The sequence below is a fragment of the Petromyzon marinus genome, chromosome 27 (assembly GCF_048934315.1).
Source record: "Petromyzon marinus isolate PM22_M1 ecotype Great Lakes invasive population chromosome 27, UKy_Petmar_22M1.pri1.0, whole genome shotgun sequence".
Classification (NCBI taxonomy): domain Eukaryota; kingdom Metazoa; phylum Chordata; class Hyperoartia; order Petromyzontiformes; family Petromyzontidae; genus Petromyzon; species Petromyzon marinus.
Genome location: NC_133693.1, coordinates 6464724 through 6482251, shown reverse-complemented (window position 1 = coordinate 6482251; position 17528 = coordinate 6464724). Strand labels below are relative to the sequence as shown.

The window sequence follows — 17528 nt, the reverse complement described above, 5'->3', positions numbered from 1 at the left end:
TGGCTATTGATGATGACGGACAATGCACGATGACGATCGACATCAACGTGGATGGACTGTGCGACAATTGTCACAGGTGTGTGGTCAGCTACGCACGTGTGAACTCGCACGTGCGAGGTAGTCGTGGCCGAGCGGTTAAGGCGATGGACTAGAAATCCATTGGGGTCTCCCCGCGCAGGTTCGAGTCCTGCCGACTACGCAACACTTTTGTTTTATTATTTTTCTTTGTTGATCGCACGTGCAGCATTGCAGAGAGACTCGTGATGATGAGACGAGGAGAGATGACGGCCGATGGACGAGACTGGTGATGAGGATCTTTGCGTGAAACGTCGCCCGTTAAAACCTTTTTGAGGCGGTGCAATCATCTGCGCAATAATTGTCCCCTAAAGCTGTCGCTAATTATCATGCCCTTGTGAGCCAACAACTTCATCTCAGTCCTGCTCGCGTCTAAGGCACGTTATCACCTTTGCATGGAATTCCATCATCAGTCTGATCCATCGGCCGTCATGATTTATCATCATAAATGTCTTTATAATTGACTGCAATATACAGCCAATAGCGTATCTCGACGCCAACATGTGTGTATCAAAAAGTGGTCAACGTATAGAACAAACAAAACGACCACGTAGTCGGCAGGATTCGAACCTGCGCGGGGAGACCCCAATGGATTTCTAGTCCATCGCCTTAACCGCTCGGCCACGACTACCTTGCACGTGCGAGGTCGCACGTGCGTAGCTGACCACACACCTGTGACAATTGTCACAGTCCATCCACGTTGATGTCGATCGTCATCGTGCATTGTCCGTCATCATCAATAGCCACGGTCTGTTGTCAATCATGATCATAATCAGCTTTAGCAGCAACGGTATCAGCAGCCTTCATCGCGCAGTGAAAAGACAATGTTCTCTGTTGATAATCATGCGGATCATGTTGATGACGGATAACGGACGAGGATTGTGAGGATTGAGAAGTTCATCAAATGTTGCCGATGGTAATTATGAACGAGGTGACTGATGATGGTCATGATGGACAATGGATAATGGTTGATAATGATGTACATTGGCGAGTTCTGCAACTGATGAAGATGATAATAAAATGATAGACAATGTCTGCTCAGACTATTGCTACTGCTGCTGATGGTAATCAATGTGAGACAAAATCTGATGGTGATGATAATGATAGACAATGGCTGTTGGCGAGCACCAAAATCATCATGTTTCGCGACTGTATCAACACTGTGCAGGTCCACAGTGGGCTCTGACACTGCACGGCTGCACGCATTCCCCGTGCCGTGCCAGCTGCTGTTGATGGCTCCGATGCCACGCGAGTCTCGGCAAGGTCTCCACCTGTGCAGGTGCGAGGTAGTCGTGGCCGAGCGGTTAAGGCGATGGACTAGAAATCCATTGGGGTCTCCCCGCAATGAAAGGAGCGACCACTCCTGAGAGGACGGCCACTGATGAGAGGCGATAGTGAGATGATGGACTGCGAGAGACGGTGACAACCAAACGGTTCCGTCATCCAGCAGTGGATAGATCAAGGATGATCTATAATTGGCTCAATTTACCTCTGGCCTCTCTATGTGATATGCCGAAGGATCTTTGTATGAAACGTCGCCCGTTATATCCTTTTTGAGGCGGTGCAATCACCTGCGCAATAACTGTCCCCTAAAGCTGTCGCTAATTATCATGCCCTTGTGACGCAATAACTTCATCTCAGTTCTGCTCGCATCTAAGGCATGTTATCACCTTTGGATGGAATTCCATCATCAGTCTGATCCATCGGCCGTCATGATTTCTCGTCATAAATGTCTTGACAAATGACTGCAATATACAGCCAATTGCGTATCTCGACGCCAACGTGTGTTTAGCAAAAAGTGGTCAACGTATAGAAAAAACAAAGCGACCACGTAGTCGGCAGGATTCGAACCTGCGCGGGGAGACCCCAATGGATTTCTAGTCCATCGCCTTAACCGCTCGGCCACGACTACCTTGCGCCTGCACAGGTGGAGACCTTGCCGAGACTCGCGTGGCATCGGAGCCATCAACAGCAGCTGGCACGGCACGGGGAATGCGTGCAGTTGTGCAGTGTCAGAGCCCACTGTGGACCTGCACAGTGTTGATACAGTCGCGAAGCATGATGATTGTGGTGATCGCCAACAGCCATTGTCTATCATTGTCATCACCATCAGCTTTTGTCTCACATTGATTACCATCAGCAGCAGTAGCACCAGTCTGAGCAGACATTGTCTATCATTTTATCATCATCTTCATCAGTTGCAGAACTCGCCAATGTACATCATTATCAACCATTATCCATTGTCCATCATGACCATCATCAGTCACCTCGTTCATAATTACCATCGGCAACATTTGATGAACTTCTCAATCCTCACAATCCTCGTCCGTTATCCGTCATCAACATGATCCGCATGATTATCAACAGAGAACATTGTCTTTTCACTGCGCGATGAAGGCTGCTGATACCGTTGCTGCTAAAGCTGATTATGATCATGATTGACAACAGACCGTGGCTATTGATGATGACGGACAATGCACGATGACGATCGACATCAACGTGGATGGACTGTGCGACAATTGTCACAGGTGTGTGGTCAGCTACGCACGTGTGAACTCGCACGTGCAAGGTAGTCGTGACCGAGCGGTTAAGGCGATGGACTAGAAATCCATTGGGGTCTCCCCGCGCAGGTTCGAATCCTGCCGACTACGCGATGCTTTTAATTATTTTCCGTTTCTCTTTTCTTTGCGCACGAGATCCGTGATGATGAGATGAGGAGAGATGATGGTCGATGGACGAGACTGGTGATGAAACGGCAGCAATAAAAAGGAGCGAACACTCCTGAGAGGACGCCCACTGATGAGAGGCGAGAGTTAGATGATGGACTGCGAGAGACGATGATCAGCCAAACGAGCCCGTCATCCAGCAGTGGATAGATGTGGGATGATGTATAAATAGCGCAATCTACCTCCCAGGCCTGCCAATGTGCTGGGTAAGAAAGGTCATTGCCCGAAACGTTGCCTGTTTAATAAATTTAAAGACAGTATAATTATCTGCTGGATGAATACCTCCCAAAGCTGTCGCGATTTATCATGGTCGTGTGATGCCACAATTTTTTCTCAGTTCTGCACGCGTCTAGGGCACGTCACCGTTGGCTGGAATTCCATCACCAGTCTCACACATCATGACTTCTCACCACAAATATATTTAGTAGCTACAATATACGTGAATTTGGGTGTTTCTGAGTTAATTTATGTGCAAAAAATCTTTGTGGGTAAGATGAAACAACAATCGCGTAGTCGGCAGGATTCGAACCTGCGCGGGAAGACCCCAATGGATTTCTAGTTCATCGCCTTAACCGCTCGGCCACGACTACCTTGCACCTCCTCCTTGACACGTGCGTACCTGACCGCACACCTGTGACAATTCAAGCACTTTCCATCCAAGATGATGATGACGATTGTCATCGTGCATTGTCCGTCATCATCAATTGCACGGCTGCACGCATTCCCCGTGCTGTGGCAGCTGCTGTTGATGGTTCCGATGCCACGCGAGTCTCGGCAAGGTCTCCATCAGTGCAGGTGCAAGGTAGTCGTGGCCGAGCGGTTAAGGCGATGGACTAGAAATCCATTGGGGTCTCCCTGCGCAGGTTCGAGTCCTGCCGACTACGCAACACTTTTGTTTTATTATTTTTCCTTTGTTGATCGCACGTGCAGCTTTGCAGAGAGACTCGTGATGATGAGACGAATAGAGATGACGGCCGATGGACGAGACTGGTGATGAGGATCTTTGCGTGAAATGCCTTAGATACGAGCAGAAATGAGATGAAGTTATTGCGTCACAAGGGGATGATAATTAGCGACAGCTTTAGTGGACAATTATTGCGCAAATGATTGCACCGCCTCAAAAAGGATATAACAGGCGACGTTTCATGCAATGATCCTGCACATCACATAGAGAGCACATAGAGGTAAATTGAGCCAATTATAGATCATCCTTGACCTATCCACTGCTGGATGACGTAAACGTTTGGTTGTCACCGTCTCTCGCAGTCCGTCATCTCACTCTCGCCTCTCATCAGTGGCCGTCCTCTCAGGAATGTTCACTCCTTTTTTTTGCTGCCGTTTCATAACCAGTATCGTCCATCGGCCGTCATCTTTCCTCGTCTCATCATCACGAGTATCTCTGCAATGCTGCACGTGCGATCAGCAAATGAAAAATAATAAAACAAAAGTGTTCGTAGTCGGCAGGACTCGAACCTGCGCGGGGAGACCCCAATGGATTTCTAGTCCATCGCCTTAACCGCTCGGCCACGACTACCTTGCACCTGCCCTAATGGAGACCTTGCCGAGACTCGCGTGGCATCGAGCCATCAACAGCAGCTGCCACAGCACGGGGAATGCGTGCAGCCGTGCAATTGATGATGACGGACAATGCACGATGACAATCGTCATCATCATCTTGGATGGAAAGTGCTTGAATTGTCACAGGTGTGCGGTCAGGTACGCACGTGTGAAGGAGGAGGTGCAAGGTAGTCGTGGCCGAGCGGTTAAGGCGATGGACTAGAAATCCATTGGGGTCTCCCCGCGCAGGTTCGAATCCTGCCGACTACGCGATTATTTTTCTTCATAAACCACAAAGACTTTTTGCACATAAATTAACTGAGAAACACCCAAATTCACGTGTATTGTAGCTACTAAATATATTTGTGGTGAGAAGTCATGATGGGTGAGACTGGTGATGGGATTCCAGCCAACGGTGACAACGTGCCCTAAGCGCGTGCAGAACTGAGATAAAATTGTGGCATCACACGACCATGAGAAATCGCGACAGCTTTGGGAGGTATTCATCCAGCAGATAATTATACTGTCTTTAAATTTATTAAACAGGCAACGTTTCGGGCAATGACCTTTCTTACCCAGCACATTGGCAGGCCTGGGAGGTAGATTGCGCTATTTATACATCATCCCACATCTATCCACTGCTGGATGACGGACTCGTTTGGTTGATCATCGTCTCTCGCAGTCCATCATCTCACTCTCGCCTCTCATCAGTGGGCGTCCTCTCAGGAGTGTTCGCTCCTTTTTATTGCTGCCGTTTCATCACCAGTCTCGTCCATCGGCCGTCATCTCTCCTCGTCTCATCATCACGAGCCTCTCTGCAATGCTGCACGCGCGTTCAGAAAAGAACAAGGGAAAATAATAAAACTGAAATGTTGCGTAGTCGGCAGGATTCGAACCTGCGCGGGGAGGCCCCTCATGGATTTCTAGTCCATCGCCTTAACCGCTCGGCCACGACTACCTTGCACCTGCACAGGTGGACGCCTTCCCGCGACTCACCTGGCATCGGAGCCATCAACAGCAGCTGCCACACTCGAGGGAATGCGCGCAGCTGTGCAGTGTTTGTGCCCCTTCGCTCTGCCGCTTGCATTGCATCACGCTGCGTCCTTCGCCCGGCCGGTTTTGTCTCCCCGATGTTCATGTTTTAGCTGGCCTTACGAGGTACTCGTTGAAGGCCTCGGATAAGCCCGGCAGAGTCCGGTTCAGATACTCGTCGCCGATGTTCTGGACTAGCGAGGCTCGTCGGAGTGCGGTGCCCGAACCACTGCGCCACTGCCCTCACCGCGGAGACGGACACACGGATTCAAAGACCCACGCATGCACAGACGCACATGGAAACACAAATACACGCGCCCCCCCCCCCCCCCCGCACACACATACAGAGACGCACACGCACACACATAGAGACGCACGCGCGCACACACACACACAGAGACGCACGCGCACGTACACACACAGAGACGCACACTCATACACACAGAGACGCACACGCACGCACACAGAGACGCACACGCACATACACAGAGACGCACACGCACACACACAAAAACGCACGCACACACACACACAGAGACGCACGCACACGTACACACACAGAGACGCACAGGCATACACACAGAGACGCACACGCACACACAGAGACGCACACACACACAAAAACGCACGCACAGACGCACATGCACGCACACACACAGAGACGCACACACAGAGACGCACACACACACACACAAAGGCGCACACACACAGAGACCCACACACACAGAGACGCACACACAGAGACGCACACACACACACACAAAGGCGCACACACACAGAGACCCACACACACAGAGACGCACGCACACAGAGACGCACACACACACAGAGACGCACACGCACGCACACATACAGAGACGCACACGCACGCACACAGAGACGCACACGCATGCACAGACACGCGTGCACGCGCCCTGTGTGTTCTCTTAGCAAATCCTCTAAGTCCACACGAGGGCAGTGAGGTCAGCAGCCTCCTAATTGGCACGGATCTTTTCGCGTGTGACCTGACAGCCACACACAAAGACAAAGTATCCCCCCGTGTAGCCTTCAACAGACTGTTGGGGCAAGTGCTGGTACACGAAGGGGATTGGGTGGCTAACAACCACGCCCGGACGCCTTTGTCTCCCTAGTGCTGATGTTTACACACCGCACCAGGTACTCATTTCAGGCTGACGCAGACACACAGACACACTCATAACAGACACACCCGCTCATGCCCCGTTTAGCTCTACAACACATAGGGGTAGGTGCTTTCTCAGACATCTCCCTGCCTCTCTCTGTTCCTCCACCTTCCCGTCTCTCACTCTCTCCTTACATCTCCCAGTCTCTCATTCACCCCATCTCCCTGTGTCTCGCTCTTTTCCTCCATCTCCCCATCTCATTCCATCTCCCATCACTCTTCTTCCCGTCTCTCCATCTCCCCGTCTCTCAAAATATCTCCCTACACCTTCCCGTCGCTTTCCAACCTCTCTCGCCGTCTCTCAGTGTCCCTCCATCTCCCCGTCTGTCCCTCCATCATCCCTCCGGCCCCTCTCACTCCGTCTCCTCTTGACCAGGTGCCTGTCCCTTCCTTCCTCGCGATCAGTCTCCCCCACCCCCAACTCGCTCCGATCTCAGCTCCTCTCTCCCCTACCTCCCCTCTCTCCCGCCCGCTCCCTCCCACTGCACGACCTGCAACCCCCCCCCCCCCCCCCGCGGAGAGCATCGTAAACAGCTGAGTCTCGTTACACACACCCCGTCCCTGTTCGCTAATTAACGCCGAGCCAGCGACGTGCAGTGGAAATCCGGCGCTTTCCCCCACCCACCCACCCACTCCGCCTCCCCTCTTTCCCAAATCCCTGCCCGCTCCTTCCCCCGCGGCCCCCTGCAGCTCCTAACCCCCTAACCCCCCTCCATCCCCCTCCACTCACCACTTCCTCGTCTCTCTCTCTCCCATCTCTCGCTCTCGAGTCTACGTACGAACGAATGCCCCCCCCTTGCCCCCCCCTTGCCCCCCCTTGCCCCCCCACTCACCCCCCCCCCACTCGCCGTCCCAGCCGAGCGCAATGAATGCACGCGGATTCAGAAAACAGACGCGCGTCGTCGCAGCGCAGCTCCCGATGGAACGGGCGTAAAAGTGCTCTCCGATTTCCCTATTTTTGTTCCACGCACACATTTAATTTTTGGGAAAGGGGGGGGGGAGGGGGGGGCGTGGAGGGGGGGGTTATTTTCGTTTCAACACAAAAAAATTCAGGTCATATTACCACCCCCCCCCCCGCTACCCCTGCCAGATTATTCCAATTATACAACAGTTGTCTCCGTAAAATTTAGCGAACATTATTTGCCAAACCACAAACCCTTGAGATTAAAGACCCCCTCTTCCTCCCCCGCATCAAGAAATAAACACGAGAGAGACTTGAAACGCTGCCTTTCGCTGTTGTCCAGTTGTTGTTTTTCAGTCTCCAAGCGGTGGTGGTGGTGGTGGTGATGTTGGGGGGGAGGGGTTTGATGTTGGTCCCAACGACACGTTTCACGAGGTGAGGAATGCATTCAGAAATCTCCGCTCAGTGAGTCCACTCCGCTTGTGTAAAAAAAAGGGCTGAGGAAGAGAGAGAGAGAGAGACAGGCAGCGTCCTCCCTGGAAGCACGGGCAGGCCTCCTCCGCCGACGTTTCGGCGCACACCGCGGGCCCCCTTGACAAGGCGTCCGCGTTCGCGTGAGTCCGCCCAGCCCTGTACTCGATTTGCAGGTTATACTCCTGCAGCTGCGCCAGCCACCGGGCCATCTGCCCCCGCGGTTCCTTGAATGTGAGGAGGAACTGCAGAGCGTGATGGTCAGTGCGCACGCGACACTTCCTGCCGTAAAAAAAAAGAGAAAGAGAGAGCGAGGGATGGAACCCGTTCACAGAACTTGACCCTAAAATTCCCTTCGGGTGGCGATGTTATCCTTCACACAGCAGGAGGCGCACTTTCCCACACACCCTGCTATGAGATGGTTTGCCGCGTGGCAGAGAAACTGATTCATGTTTTTTGTTGCTGTTGTCAAGCTCCTCGGCGGACACCCTCCGGCGAGGAGATGGAGCAATGAACCGGCACGCGTGCAGGTAACCAGGTGGACAAACACATCGCAGCATCGTGAGAGCAAGTGGCTGTATGGTGATGCCCTCATCCAGCAGTGGATTGATCATGGGCGACGACGATGATGATGGTGGTGATGATGACTGCCCCCTCCACCACCAGGGCACGTGCCCCAACCACGGCACGCCCACGCTTCTTCACAGTCGGGAGTTTGCCTTTCGCTGCAAAAATATTTTCGTCTCCGCTGACAGAGAAAACATTTCCCACTCCACTCACGCCGGCTTTTTTGGGACTTTTGGAGCACGAGGCTTGAGGGGAGGTGGCGAGGGGGATTGGTGGGAGGGAGGTCTGGTGGGGGGGGGGTCTGGGGGGGGGGGCTGTGCAGCGGTTGTAAGTGGGGAGCCCGCAGGGGGCACGGGATGTAAGAGAGGCGGGGACGCGAGGTTATGGGATTGATACATCCGTCTGGGAAAGATGAGATCTCAAAGGTGGCTGGAGTTGTTCGCGGGGCTAAATGCCGTGTTAGATGGAGCACCGGGGCCCGACAGTGCTGAGAGTCTGGGTTTGAATCCAGGTTCGGGCCACATTTTCAAGTTTGTGGATGGATGTGCGTTGAGCTTTTTTCGCGCCGTACGAAGCCAACACACACAACAGGCGGTTTTAAAGACGCGCGTTGTCAACTTGCTAAATATATATATTCTTGGGTCTTTCAGTAAAGTCGCGTAGATAGGTTCAAAGAAAATAACCAGAAATACCAGGAAACTAGAATATGAATTCCTGCAGTCGCGAAAGCTTTAGGTCATGGTGTATTGAGTCGATGGTCTGATTATGGTACTGCATATGGCAACTATGTTCAGGAGCTCGATGCCAATGTCGAGGACTGCTGACCACGACGAGAGGGCTTCAGCAGAGACAGAGAGAGTTCGTGTCGTGCTGCTGTTCCTCCTCCTCCTCCTCCGTTGAAGGAACGCAGACTCCAATGGGTTTGCTGCAAGGTCCCGTTGTGTGGGTTGCACGGGCACAGTCGCACGACAGATGCTTGTGTCTTTAATGTCTCATGTATGAATGAGCTGTGCGCAATGGTGCCGGATTAAGACTCTGTAGGCCCCCTGGGTTCCAGGTACTGTGTGAGCGACCCCAGTAATATTTCCAAAAGGAAAACAAAGTTAAGGAAAAATAAAATGTATTCTTACAAGGCTAACAACAAATGAAATTCGGCATTCACTAAATTAAAGAACTTTCCACTTAATCTCTGGAGGCTCTCCAGCTGCCAGAGGCCCCTGGGCTGCAGCTCCTAAAGTGATAGTTTGAAATTGACCTATTTTCAATTAGTAAACGGGCGAATTTGTGTCTTTTCGTTCACATAAAGTCAGAAAACAACAACAAATGAATCACAATTAACATGTATTTATACTAAAGTAATACAAAATTAACTACGAAAGATTTAGACACCAAGGCGCACTACCGCAGGCGGGACTGGCCACAGCGGACCGAGTTCTCTGTGGGGAGGAACAGCCTAAAACAAACTACTCACTTATACATCATTTGTAGTACTTGTTGTATTACTTTAGTATAAATACATGTTCATTTTGATTCATATGTTGCTTTTTTTTTACTTTACGTGAACGAAAATAGACAAATTCCCCCCTTCATCTCATAGAAAATATGTAAATTTCAAAATATCATTGTCCTGGTCACAAAAGCAAAGTTTGTGAGGAATAATATCCATTTTCTCTACTTTCGAGGCAGAAGCAATGAGGAAATAACACTTACTTCCCGGGAATAAAAAATTGTGTTACATAGTGTCATCAGTGAGCTCCCCCGACAGACGAGGATGCTGCTGCTGCTGCTGCGTTGGCTGCGTCTCGCAGACCGCAATGCCCAGCCACCGCCAACTCAATGACGCCAGAATCTGTGTGGCCGCGGAGAGGAAGCTAAAAACGGGCACGGCATGAGATGGAGAAGGAATGGGCTGAATGGGCTGAATGGCCTCGAGCTGTGTGGACTAGCCCCGTAAGCGAGTCTCCTGTCGTTCACGCTCCTATTGGTCAGTTCCCCCGATAGACAAAGACACAAATTGACTGCAGGCCGTCAGGGTTGAGATCGGGATCGAACCCACGATCTCCTGTATACCCGGCGAGGGAAATGACATCTCGCCACCGCGGCGCACCCGGCTAGTTGCGTGACATTATCAGCTGGGGCCTCTCTCTGACACAGGGCGATGCATTTTTGATCGTTGCGGAGTTCATTGGAGCTGTGTGAAAAACCCAACGAAATAAATGAAACAAGTGAACTGTTGCGATCACCGGGAGTGATATTCGCATCGGGCGTTTCGCTTTACCAATCCACGCACACTGCCCGGCGCGGGGAAGTATGGTCAAAACAACCCTCCAGTGACCAACACGCGTTTCAAGTTTCTTGCGTTTATTTATTAATGCAGGGAGTCTCATCTCAAGGGGGTCGTGGTTTCGTCCGAGAACGCACGCGTACATTTTCACGTTACAGACAACCGCAAGAATGACCGGTTTTTTTTTTTACGGATTTAAAGACGCACTTAGACCCCGCCCCCATCTCCCCCGCACCCCCCCCCCCCCCGTGTAATAAAAAAAAAACATTTAGGGGGCGCGTCTTATAATCCGGCACATGTACAGAAGTTTATTGCCACAGTCAACAACGTTGCTGCCACCACGGCCGCGTGCTCCAATAGTTAACGTACTCTACAGATTGCAAGGCGTGGCGATTTCCCAGCGTCCACTCCTCTGCCCTTCGTGATTTCTTCACGTGTCCCGCTCTCGTTTCTCGCTGTCCCGCGACGTCGCAATTTCCGGGACACGTTTCTTGTTTAAAAAAAAAAATCTTCTTTCGTTCGTTCAGAATAACGCCCCCACTGCCGCCACCACCACCACCCTCCAGAGTTTGACCACCCCCATCAATGTCGATGAATTTTTTTTGTTTTGTCAGATGGCCGAACAAGCTCCAACTCCACCGTGACAACGCACGAGACCCACGGCAACATCGTCCGATCGGCCGCACAGCCTTGAGAACATCGCAGGCTCCACTTCACAGTTCTTTCGGTGGACTTGCGTCAAAGATTCCCCGCCCATAGCCTTAACGGACTGTTGGGGGCAAATGCACGGCGCACTGCAGGCGATGGGCGGCGAACAACCACGCCTGGCCGTCTGGGTACCCCCCAGTGCTGAATGTTTACACACCAACCCGGGGGCTCATTTGAGGCTGAGTCGACCGAGGAAAGTGCCCGAGACGTGCTCAGATAGAAATCGTCCCCGGTGTTGGCCTTGAGCGGGGATCGTCGAACTCGGGACGCCGGGTTCGCAGCTCGGCGACGCTAACCGCTGCGCTGGATCGTTTCTTCGGTGGACCGTGTGCCACCGCAACCCAATGAAACGCAGCCCAGATGTGGCACAGTCAGAGTTGTCATCCGTCCGGCCACTTGAAGGACGGCCCAAGTGGGGCGACGATTAAGGAATGTCGCCTCTGTCCTGTCACAGGATCACTGTTCACTTAATGGCAGCGAGAGATGCTGATGAATCCTTTTTATATATAGATACGGCGAAGACGAAACCCCTCCATGGTGCCAACGTGCAGACAACAACGGGGATGGAGTTCACGACATTCGCACACATTAATGTTGCACATATAGTGTTGGTGTCGGGTAAATAACATAACATTGTTGAGACATGAATCGGAGGCATTGCAAGTCTTGCCAGGGTGTTCATCGTACGCATTGTACAGGAGGGCCGCAAATTGACAAAGTCCCGTGTACTGACACAGAGCAGCAGTGGGCGGCCTTAACGAAATCGTGCTGTGTCTGTGTGCAAGTCCCCTGTTGAAGTCCACTGCACTTGGCCCACCACCACCATCATCATTTATCATGAGCGGCATCATCGATGTCCCACGGCTTTAATCACAACCGCCTGGAATGACTCTTTGTCTCACTCCTCTCGACCCACTCGGAGCTCACAGGATCGTGTCAATGGATGTCGGGAAAAATTTTTGTCGATAGATCTCGGATTTTTTTGTCGATAGCTCTCGGTGGGTTTTTTTATCGATAGATCTCAGTAAAACATTTTGTCGATGATCTCGGTGATTTTTTTTGTCGATCGATCTCGGTGGATTTTTTTAATCGATAGATCTCTGTTAATTTTTGTTAGTCGATAAATCTCAGTGGATTTTTTTGTCGATGATCTAGGTGGATTTTTTTGTCGATGATCTAGGTGGATTTTTTTGTCGATGATCTAGGTGGATTTTTTGTCGATGATCTCCGTGGATGTTTTTGTCGGTAAATCTCAGTGAATTTTTTTTGTCGCTGATCTTGGTGGATTTTTTTGTTCACCGCTTTTTTTTCTCCTCCACATTTTATTGTCTGGGCGAGTTGAGGATTTCTCCACTAGTTTACTCGCGAGTGAGATTTTTTTGTATTTTTTTTGTTTACCTGTAGCAACGAATGGAAATCGATTACTGTGACCTTTAGTAAATCCCTCCCACCCGCACTTCTATAAAATCATATTCACACGTCACATTTTGTTGGAGCACCATGCTCTCTCTTCCTTGGTCAACTATCCTTTCCAATCATCCCATTTGAACGTTTTCACAATCGACTGTAATTATCATGCACATTTACTAAAGACAAATATTCCCTCCCCCCCCTCCCCCCCCCCCCCCCCCCCATGTAGCCTTAACAGACTGTTGGGGCAAGTGCTGTTGATGAGCACCTATGAAGGCCGGCACGGCACACGAGGGAAGGGTGGGTGACCAACACTGCGCCTGGCCACCTTCGTCTTCCAAATGATGATGTTTGCACACACGGCACCAGGCACTCGTTTGAGGCTGAGTAAACCTCGAGGAAGCCCGGGACAGGTTCAAATGATTGTCACTGGTGTTGGCCAGGAGCAGGAATTGAACTCGGGTCGCTGGGTTCGTAGCGCGGCGCTAACCGCTACGCCATAGCTCCGCACACCCACACACACCCTGGCACACACACACAGTCAAATTCACACTGCCCTCCCACTCACACACACGCACTGAAACACCAGTGCCAGGTCGTGGCCCCAGGTTGAGGAGGCTACAAAACTCCAGTCTGGGTTTTCCAGTCTCTCAATGACAACGCGTGCAGGTGGATTAATTGAGACGTTAAAATACTCTGGCAGTGGCTTCATCAACAGCAGCAGTACAGACCTCCAGGCTTACACAGGAGATCGTTAAGATTCACATAGATACCCATAGACTAACGTGGAAACCTATACTCGCATAGAGACCCATAGATTCACACAGAGACCCATAGATTCACATGGAGACCCACTTAGAAACTGGAATGTGCTGTGAGTGGCTTCATCGTCAGCACCGGAGACCTATAGGCTCACACAGAGGTCCACAGACTCACATAGATACTCATAGGTCTCACGGACATCCACGGACTCATACGGAGACCCTTTAAGAAACTGAAATGTGCTGGGAGTGGTTCATCATCAGCACTGTCTCCACCAGATGGGTACGTGCACCGAGGCTTGCCACGTGTCCCGTTCAATTCCAGGTTCGTCCACTTTTTTTTAGCAGCTCTCCTGGGACATCTGTAGGTCTTCACCGGACATTAAAAGTCTCGGGCTTTTGTCAGTCACATCATAATACCAACAATAACAACAACAACATCACCACCACACCACTCAAGACGATGCATTTACAAGTAGTTCTCCCCTCCTCCGGCATTGTGAGATACTGTCTTCTTCTTTACAAGACACGTGTTGGATTTTTTTTAGCTTAAAGGGGCAAAAGCTCACGCAGCTCACATAGCTTTCCAATGAGAACTGGTCTGGTGGTGCATAGCACTGATTTTTCTTCCTAGAGGAGCTGGTCTGGTGGTGTATAACACTGATTCTTCTTCCTAGAGGAACTGGTCTGGTGGTGTATAACACTGATTCTTCTTCCTAGAGGAGCTGGTCTGGTGGTGTATAACACTGATTCTTATTCCTAGAGGAGCTGGACTGGTGGTGTATAACACTGATTCTTCTTCCTAGAGGAGCTGGTCTGGTGGTGTATGACACTGATTCTTCTTCCTAGAGGAGCTGGTCTGGTGGTGTATAACACTGATTCTTCTTCCTAGAGGAGCTGGTCTGGTGGTGTATGACACTGATTCTTCTTCCTAGAGGAACTGGTCTGGTGGTGTATAACACTGATTCTTCTTCCTAGAGGAGCTGGTCTGGTGGTGTATAACACTGATTCTTCTTCCTAGAGGAGCTGGTCTGGTGATACATAACACTGATTCTTCTTCCTAGAGGAGCTGGTCTGGTGGTGTATAACACTGATTCTTCTTCCTAGAGGAACTGGTCTGGTGGTGTATAACACTGATTCTTCTTCCTAGAGGAGCTGGTCTGGTGGTGTATAACACTGATTCTTCTTCCTAGAGGAGCTGCACTGGTGGTGTATAACACTGATTCTTCTTCCTAGAGGAGCTGGTCTGGTGGTGTATAACACTGATTCTTCTTCCTAGAGGAACTGGTCTGGTGGTGTATAACACTGATTCTTCTTCCTAGAGGAGCTGGTCTGGTGGTGTATAACACTGATTCTTCTTCCTAGAGGAGCTGGTCTGGTGGTGTATAACACTGATTCTTCTTCCTAGAGGAGCTGGACTGGTGGTGTATAACACTTATTCTTCTTCCTAGAGGAGCTGGTCTGGTGGTGTATAACACTGATTCTTCTTCCTAGAGGAGCTGGTCTGGTGGTGTATAACACTGATTCTTCTTCCTAGAGGAGCTGGTCTGGTGGTGTATAACACTGATTCTTCGTCCTAGAGGAGCTGGTCTGGTGGTGTATAACACTGATTCTTCTTCCTAGAGGAGCTGGTCTGGTGGTGTATAACACTGATTCTTCTTCCTAGAGGAGCTGGTCTGGTTATACATAACACTGATTCTTCTTCCTAGAGGAACTGGTCTGGTGGTGTATAACACTGATTCTTCTTCCTAGAGGAGCTGGTCTGGTGGTGTATAACACTGATTCTTCTTCCTAGAGGAGCTGGACTGGTGGTGTATAACACTGATTCTTCTTCCTAGAGGAGCTGGTCTGGTGGTGTATAACACTGATTCTTCTTCCTAGAGGAGCTGGTCTGGTGGTGTATAACACTGATTCTTCTTCCTAGAGGAGCTGGTCTGGTGATACATAGCACTGATTCTTCTTCCTAGAGGAGCTGGTCTGGTGATACATAACACTGATTCTTCTTCCTAGAGGAGCTGGTCTGGTGGTGTATAGCACTGATTCTTATTCCTAGAGGAGCTGGTCTGGTGGTGTATAACACTGATTCTTCTTCCTAGAGGAGCTGGTCTGGTGATACATAGCACTGATTCTTCTTCCTAGAGGAGCTGGTCTGGTGATACATAACACTGATTCTTCTTCCTAGAGGAGCTGGTCTGGTGGTGTATAGCACTGATTCTTATTCCTGGAGGAGCTGGTCTGGTGATACATAACACTGATTCTTCTTCCTAGAGGAGCTGGTCTGGTGGTGTATAGCACTGATTCTTCTTCATCATCATCACTGTCGCTGCACTGCAGTCATCAATGAGTCCAACCGCACGCGTCAATTAAGACTGAAAAACCCAGGGTGGAGTTTGTGGCTCTGCTCCGCTCGGAGCCACGAGGCTCCACGATGCCCAGACTCGTCCAGCCTCGCAGCCCCGTGTGCCACCGTGCCACCTAGCCTGGCACCGGGTTGTCAGGGCTGCGGCATCGCAGACAGGGAGAGAACGGGCAAGGGATTTGGGTCAGGTTCGGAGACCCACCATCATCGTCAACATCATCAGCATCTTCAATATTATACTCTCTGTTTTTTTTCGGTAAAGTCACATAGGTAAAAAATAAAATTAAAATAAATGAAAAAACTTAATTAAATCACGACGTTTCGGAGGCAACACAAGCTTCTTCTTTTTTTACCTACGTGACTTTACCGAAAAACCAAAGAGTATGAATCCTTGCAGTCACGAAAGCTTCAAATCTAGAATCTTCCATATTAGCCTCGTGAGCATCTTCGTCAGAAAATGTTTCGTTCAAGATCAGCATTATCACTGCCTTCTCTAGCATCGTCAATAAGCATCTTATGCATCGTAAGTATAATTCATTATCATCCTAAGAATCTTTATCAGCGTTATTATAGGTACAGTCCTCTTGGTTCTTTCGGTAAAGTCACGTAGAAGGGAAATAGTAAAATAATAAAAATAAACATAATAAAATAAAATTCTCACGACGTTTCGGCCACAACACAAGCAGCCGTCCTCAGGTGAAGAAACAGAACTGTCGGAAAGACAGCGCTCCAATGAACAGTGCTAAGCTTGGCAGCGTCTTATAAGCTGGGTGGGAGGAGCTTTTTAAAATTGCTTTTAATGTTTAGCTAAGTTTAATGTGTTTTTAGTGTTTTTACCATTTGATGTCGTTTTTGCTGCTTTTATGATTTTATGCAAAGTGTCTTTGAGTATTCAGAAAAGTGCTCACAAATAAAATGTATCATTATAGCAGCAAAACACTACAAACGCGTGATGTTGATTCTAAATGTGAAGGGAAATATCGGAGGACCCGGAGAAAAATCCACGCGACCACGGGGAGAACGTGCAAACTCTAAATATACCGCAGGCGTCAGGGTCGGGATCGAACCCAGGCACCTCCTGTATACCAGGCGAGGTAGTTAACATCTCGGTACGGTGGCGACCAAGCGGCAACAAACCGACAAATAAACAAATATAAACAACAAAGATTATAGGACGCATCCCATATACACACACCCATATATATAAAAAATATATTAAAAAATTATAAATTGAAGTCTGCCGAACGGATCGATCAATCGCAGTGGTGTGCGGAGCGGACCTGCAGGTGGAGAGTCCGGTGCACGGCGAGCGTGCGCGACTGGCAGAAGCCCTTGCCGCACTCCTGGCACTTGAAGGGCTTCTCCTTGGAGTGGATGTACCTGCCGGGTAGTGGGAGCCGTCAGCACAACAACAACAACAACGACGACGACAACAACAACAACAGCAACAACAGCAAGAGACAAGCTCTCAAGGCTCAAGTTCATTTTGTTTACCCA

At 50.0% G+C, this 17528-nt stretch overlaps 1 protein-coding gene and 9 non-coding genes across 10 annotated transcripts in view; 4 read left to right on the top strand and 6 right to left on the bottom strand.

Annotated features, from left to right (window-relative positions):
- Window positions 1-117: 117 nt before the first annotated feature.
- Window positions 118-199, top strand: TRNAS-AGA (transfer RNA serine (anticodon AGA)). Its single transcript has one exon. It is a non-coding gene; the product is annotated as a tRNA-Ser (tRNA).
- Window positions 200-624: 425 nt separating this feature from the next.
- On the bottom strand, window positions 625-706 carry TRNAS-AGA (transfer RNA serine (anticodon AGA)). The gene has a single exon. It is a non-coding gene; the product is annotated as a tRNA-Ser (tRNA).
- A 1199-nt stretch (window positions 707-1905) lies between these two features.
- TRNAS-AGA (transfer RNA serine (anticodon AGA)) lies at window positions 1906-1987 on the bottom strand. Its single transcript has one exon. It is a non-coding gene; the product is annotated as a tRNA-Ser (tRNA).
- Window positions 1988-2644: 657 nt separating this feature from the next.
- TRNAS-AGA (transfer RNA serine (anticodon AGA)) lies at window positions 2645-2726 on the top strand. The gene has a single exon. It is a non-coding gene; the product is annotated as a tRNA-Ser (tRNA).
- Window positions 2727-3309: 583 nt separating this feature from the next.
- On the bottom strand, window positions 3310-3391 carry TRNAS-AGA (transfer RNA serine (anticodon AGA)). The gene has a single exon. It is a non-coding gene; the product is annotated as a tRNA-Ser (tRNA).
- A 212-nt stretch (window positions 3392-3603) lies between these two features.
- Window positions 3604-3685, top strand: TRNAS-AGA (transfer RNA serine (anticodon AGA)). The gene has a single exon. It is a non-coding gene; the product is annotated as a tRNA-Ser (tRNA).
- Window positions 3686-4253: 568 nt separating this feature from the next.
- On the bottom strand, window positions 4254-4335 carry TRNAS-AGA (transfer RNA serine (anticodon AGA)). The gene has a single exon. It is a non-coding gene; the product is annotated as a tRNA-Ser (tRNA).
- A 211-nt stretch (window positions 4336-4546) lies between these two features.
- TRNAS-AGA (transfer RNA serine (anticodon AGA)) lies at window positions 4547-4628 on the top strand. The gene has a single exon. It is a non-coding gene; the product is annotated as a tRNA-Ser (tRNA).
- Window positions 4629-5233: 605 nt separating this feature from the next.
- On the bottom strand, window positions 5234-5316 carry TRNAS-AGA (transfer RNA serine (anticodon AGA)). Its single transcript has one exon. It is a non-coding gene; the product is annotated as a tRNA-Ser (tRNA).
- Window positions 5317-13112: 7796 nt separating this feature from the next.
- LOC116946604 (uncharacterized) overlaps window positions 13113-17528 on the bottom strand; it is a 29770-nt gene continuing 25354 nt past the window's right edge. Inside the window, exons 3-4 of the mRNA XM_032961666.2 lie at window positions 17312-17411; window positions 13113-16172 (exon numbers count right to left, since the gene is read on the bottom strand). Of these exons, the coding sequence (XP_032817557.2) occupies window positions 16167-16172; window positions 17312-17411 (106 nt within the window). The 3' untranslated portion in view covers window positions 13113-16166. The remainder of the gene's footprint in view (window positions 16173-17311; window positions 17412-17528) is intronic.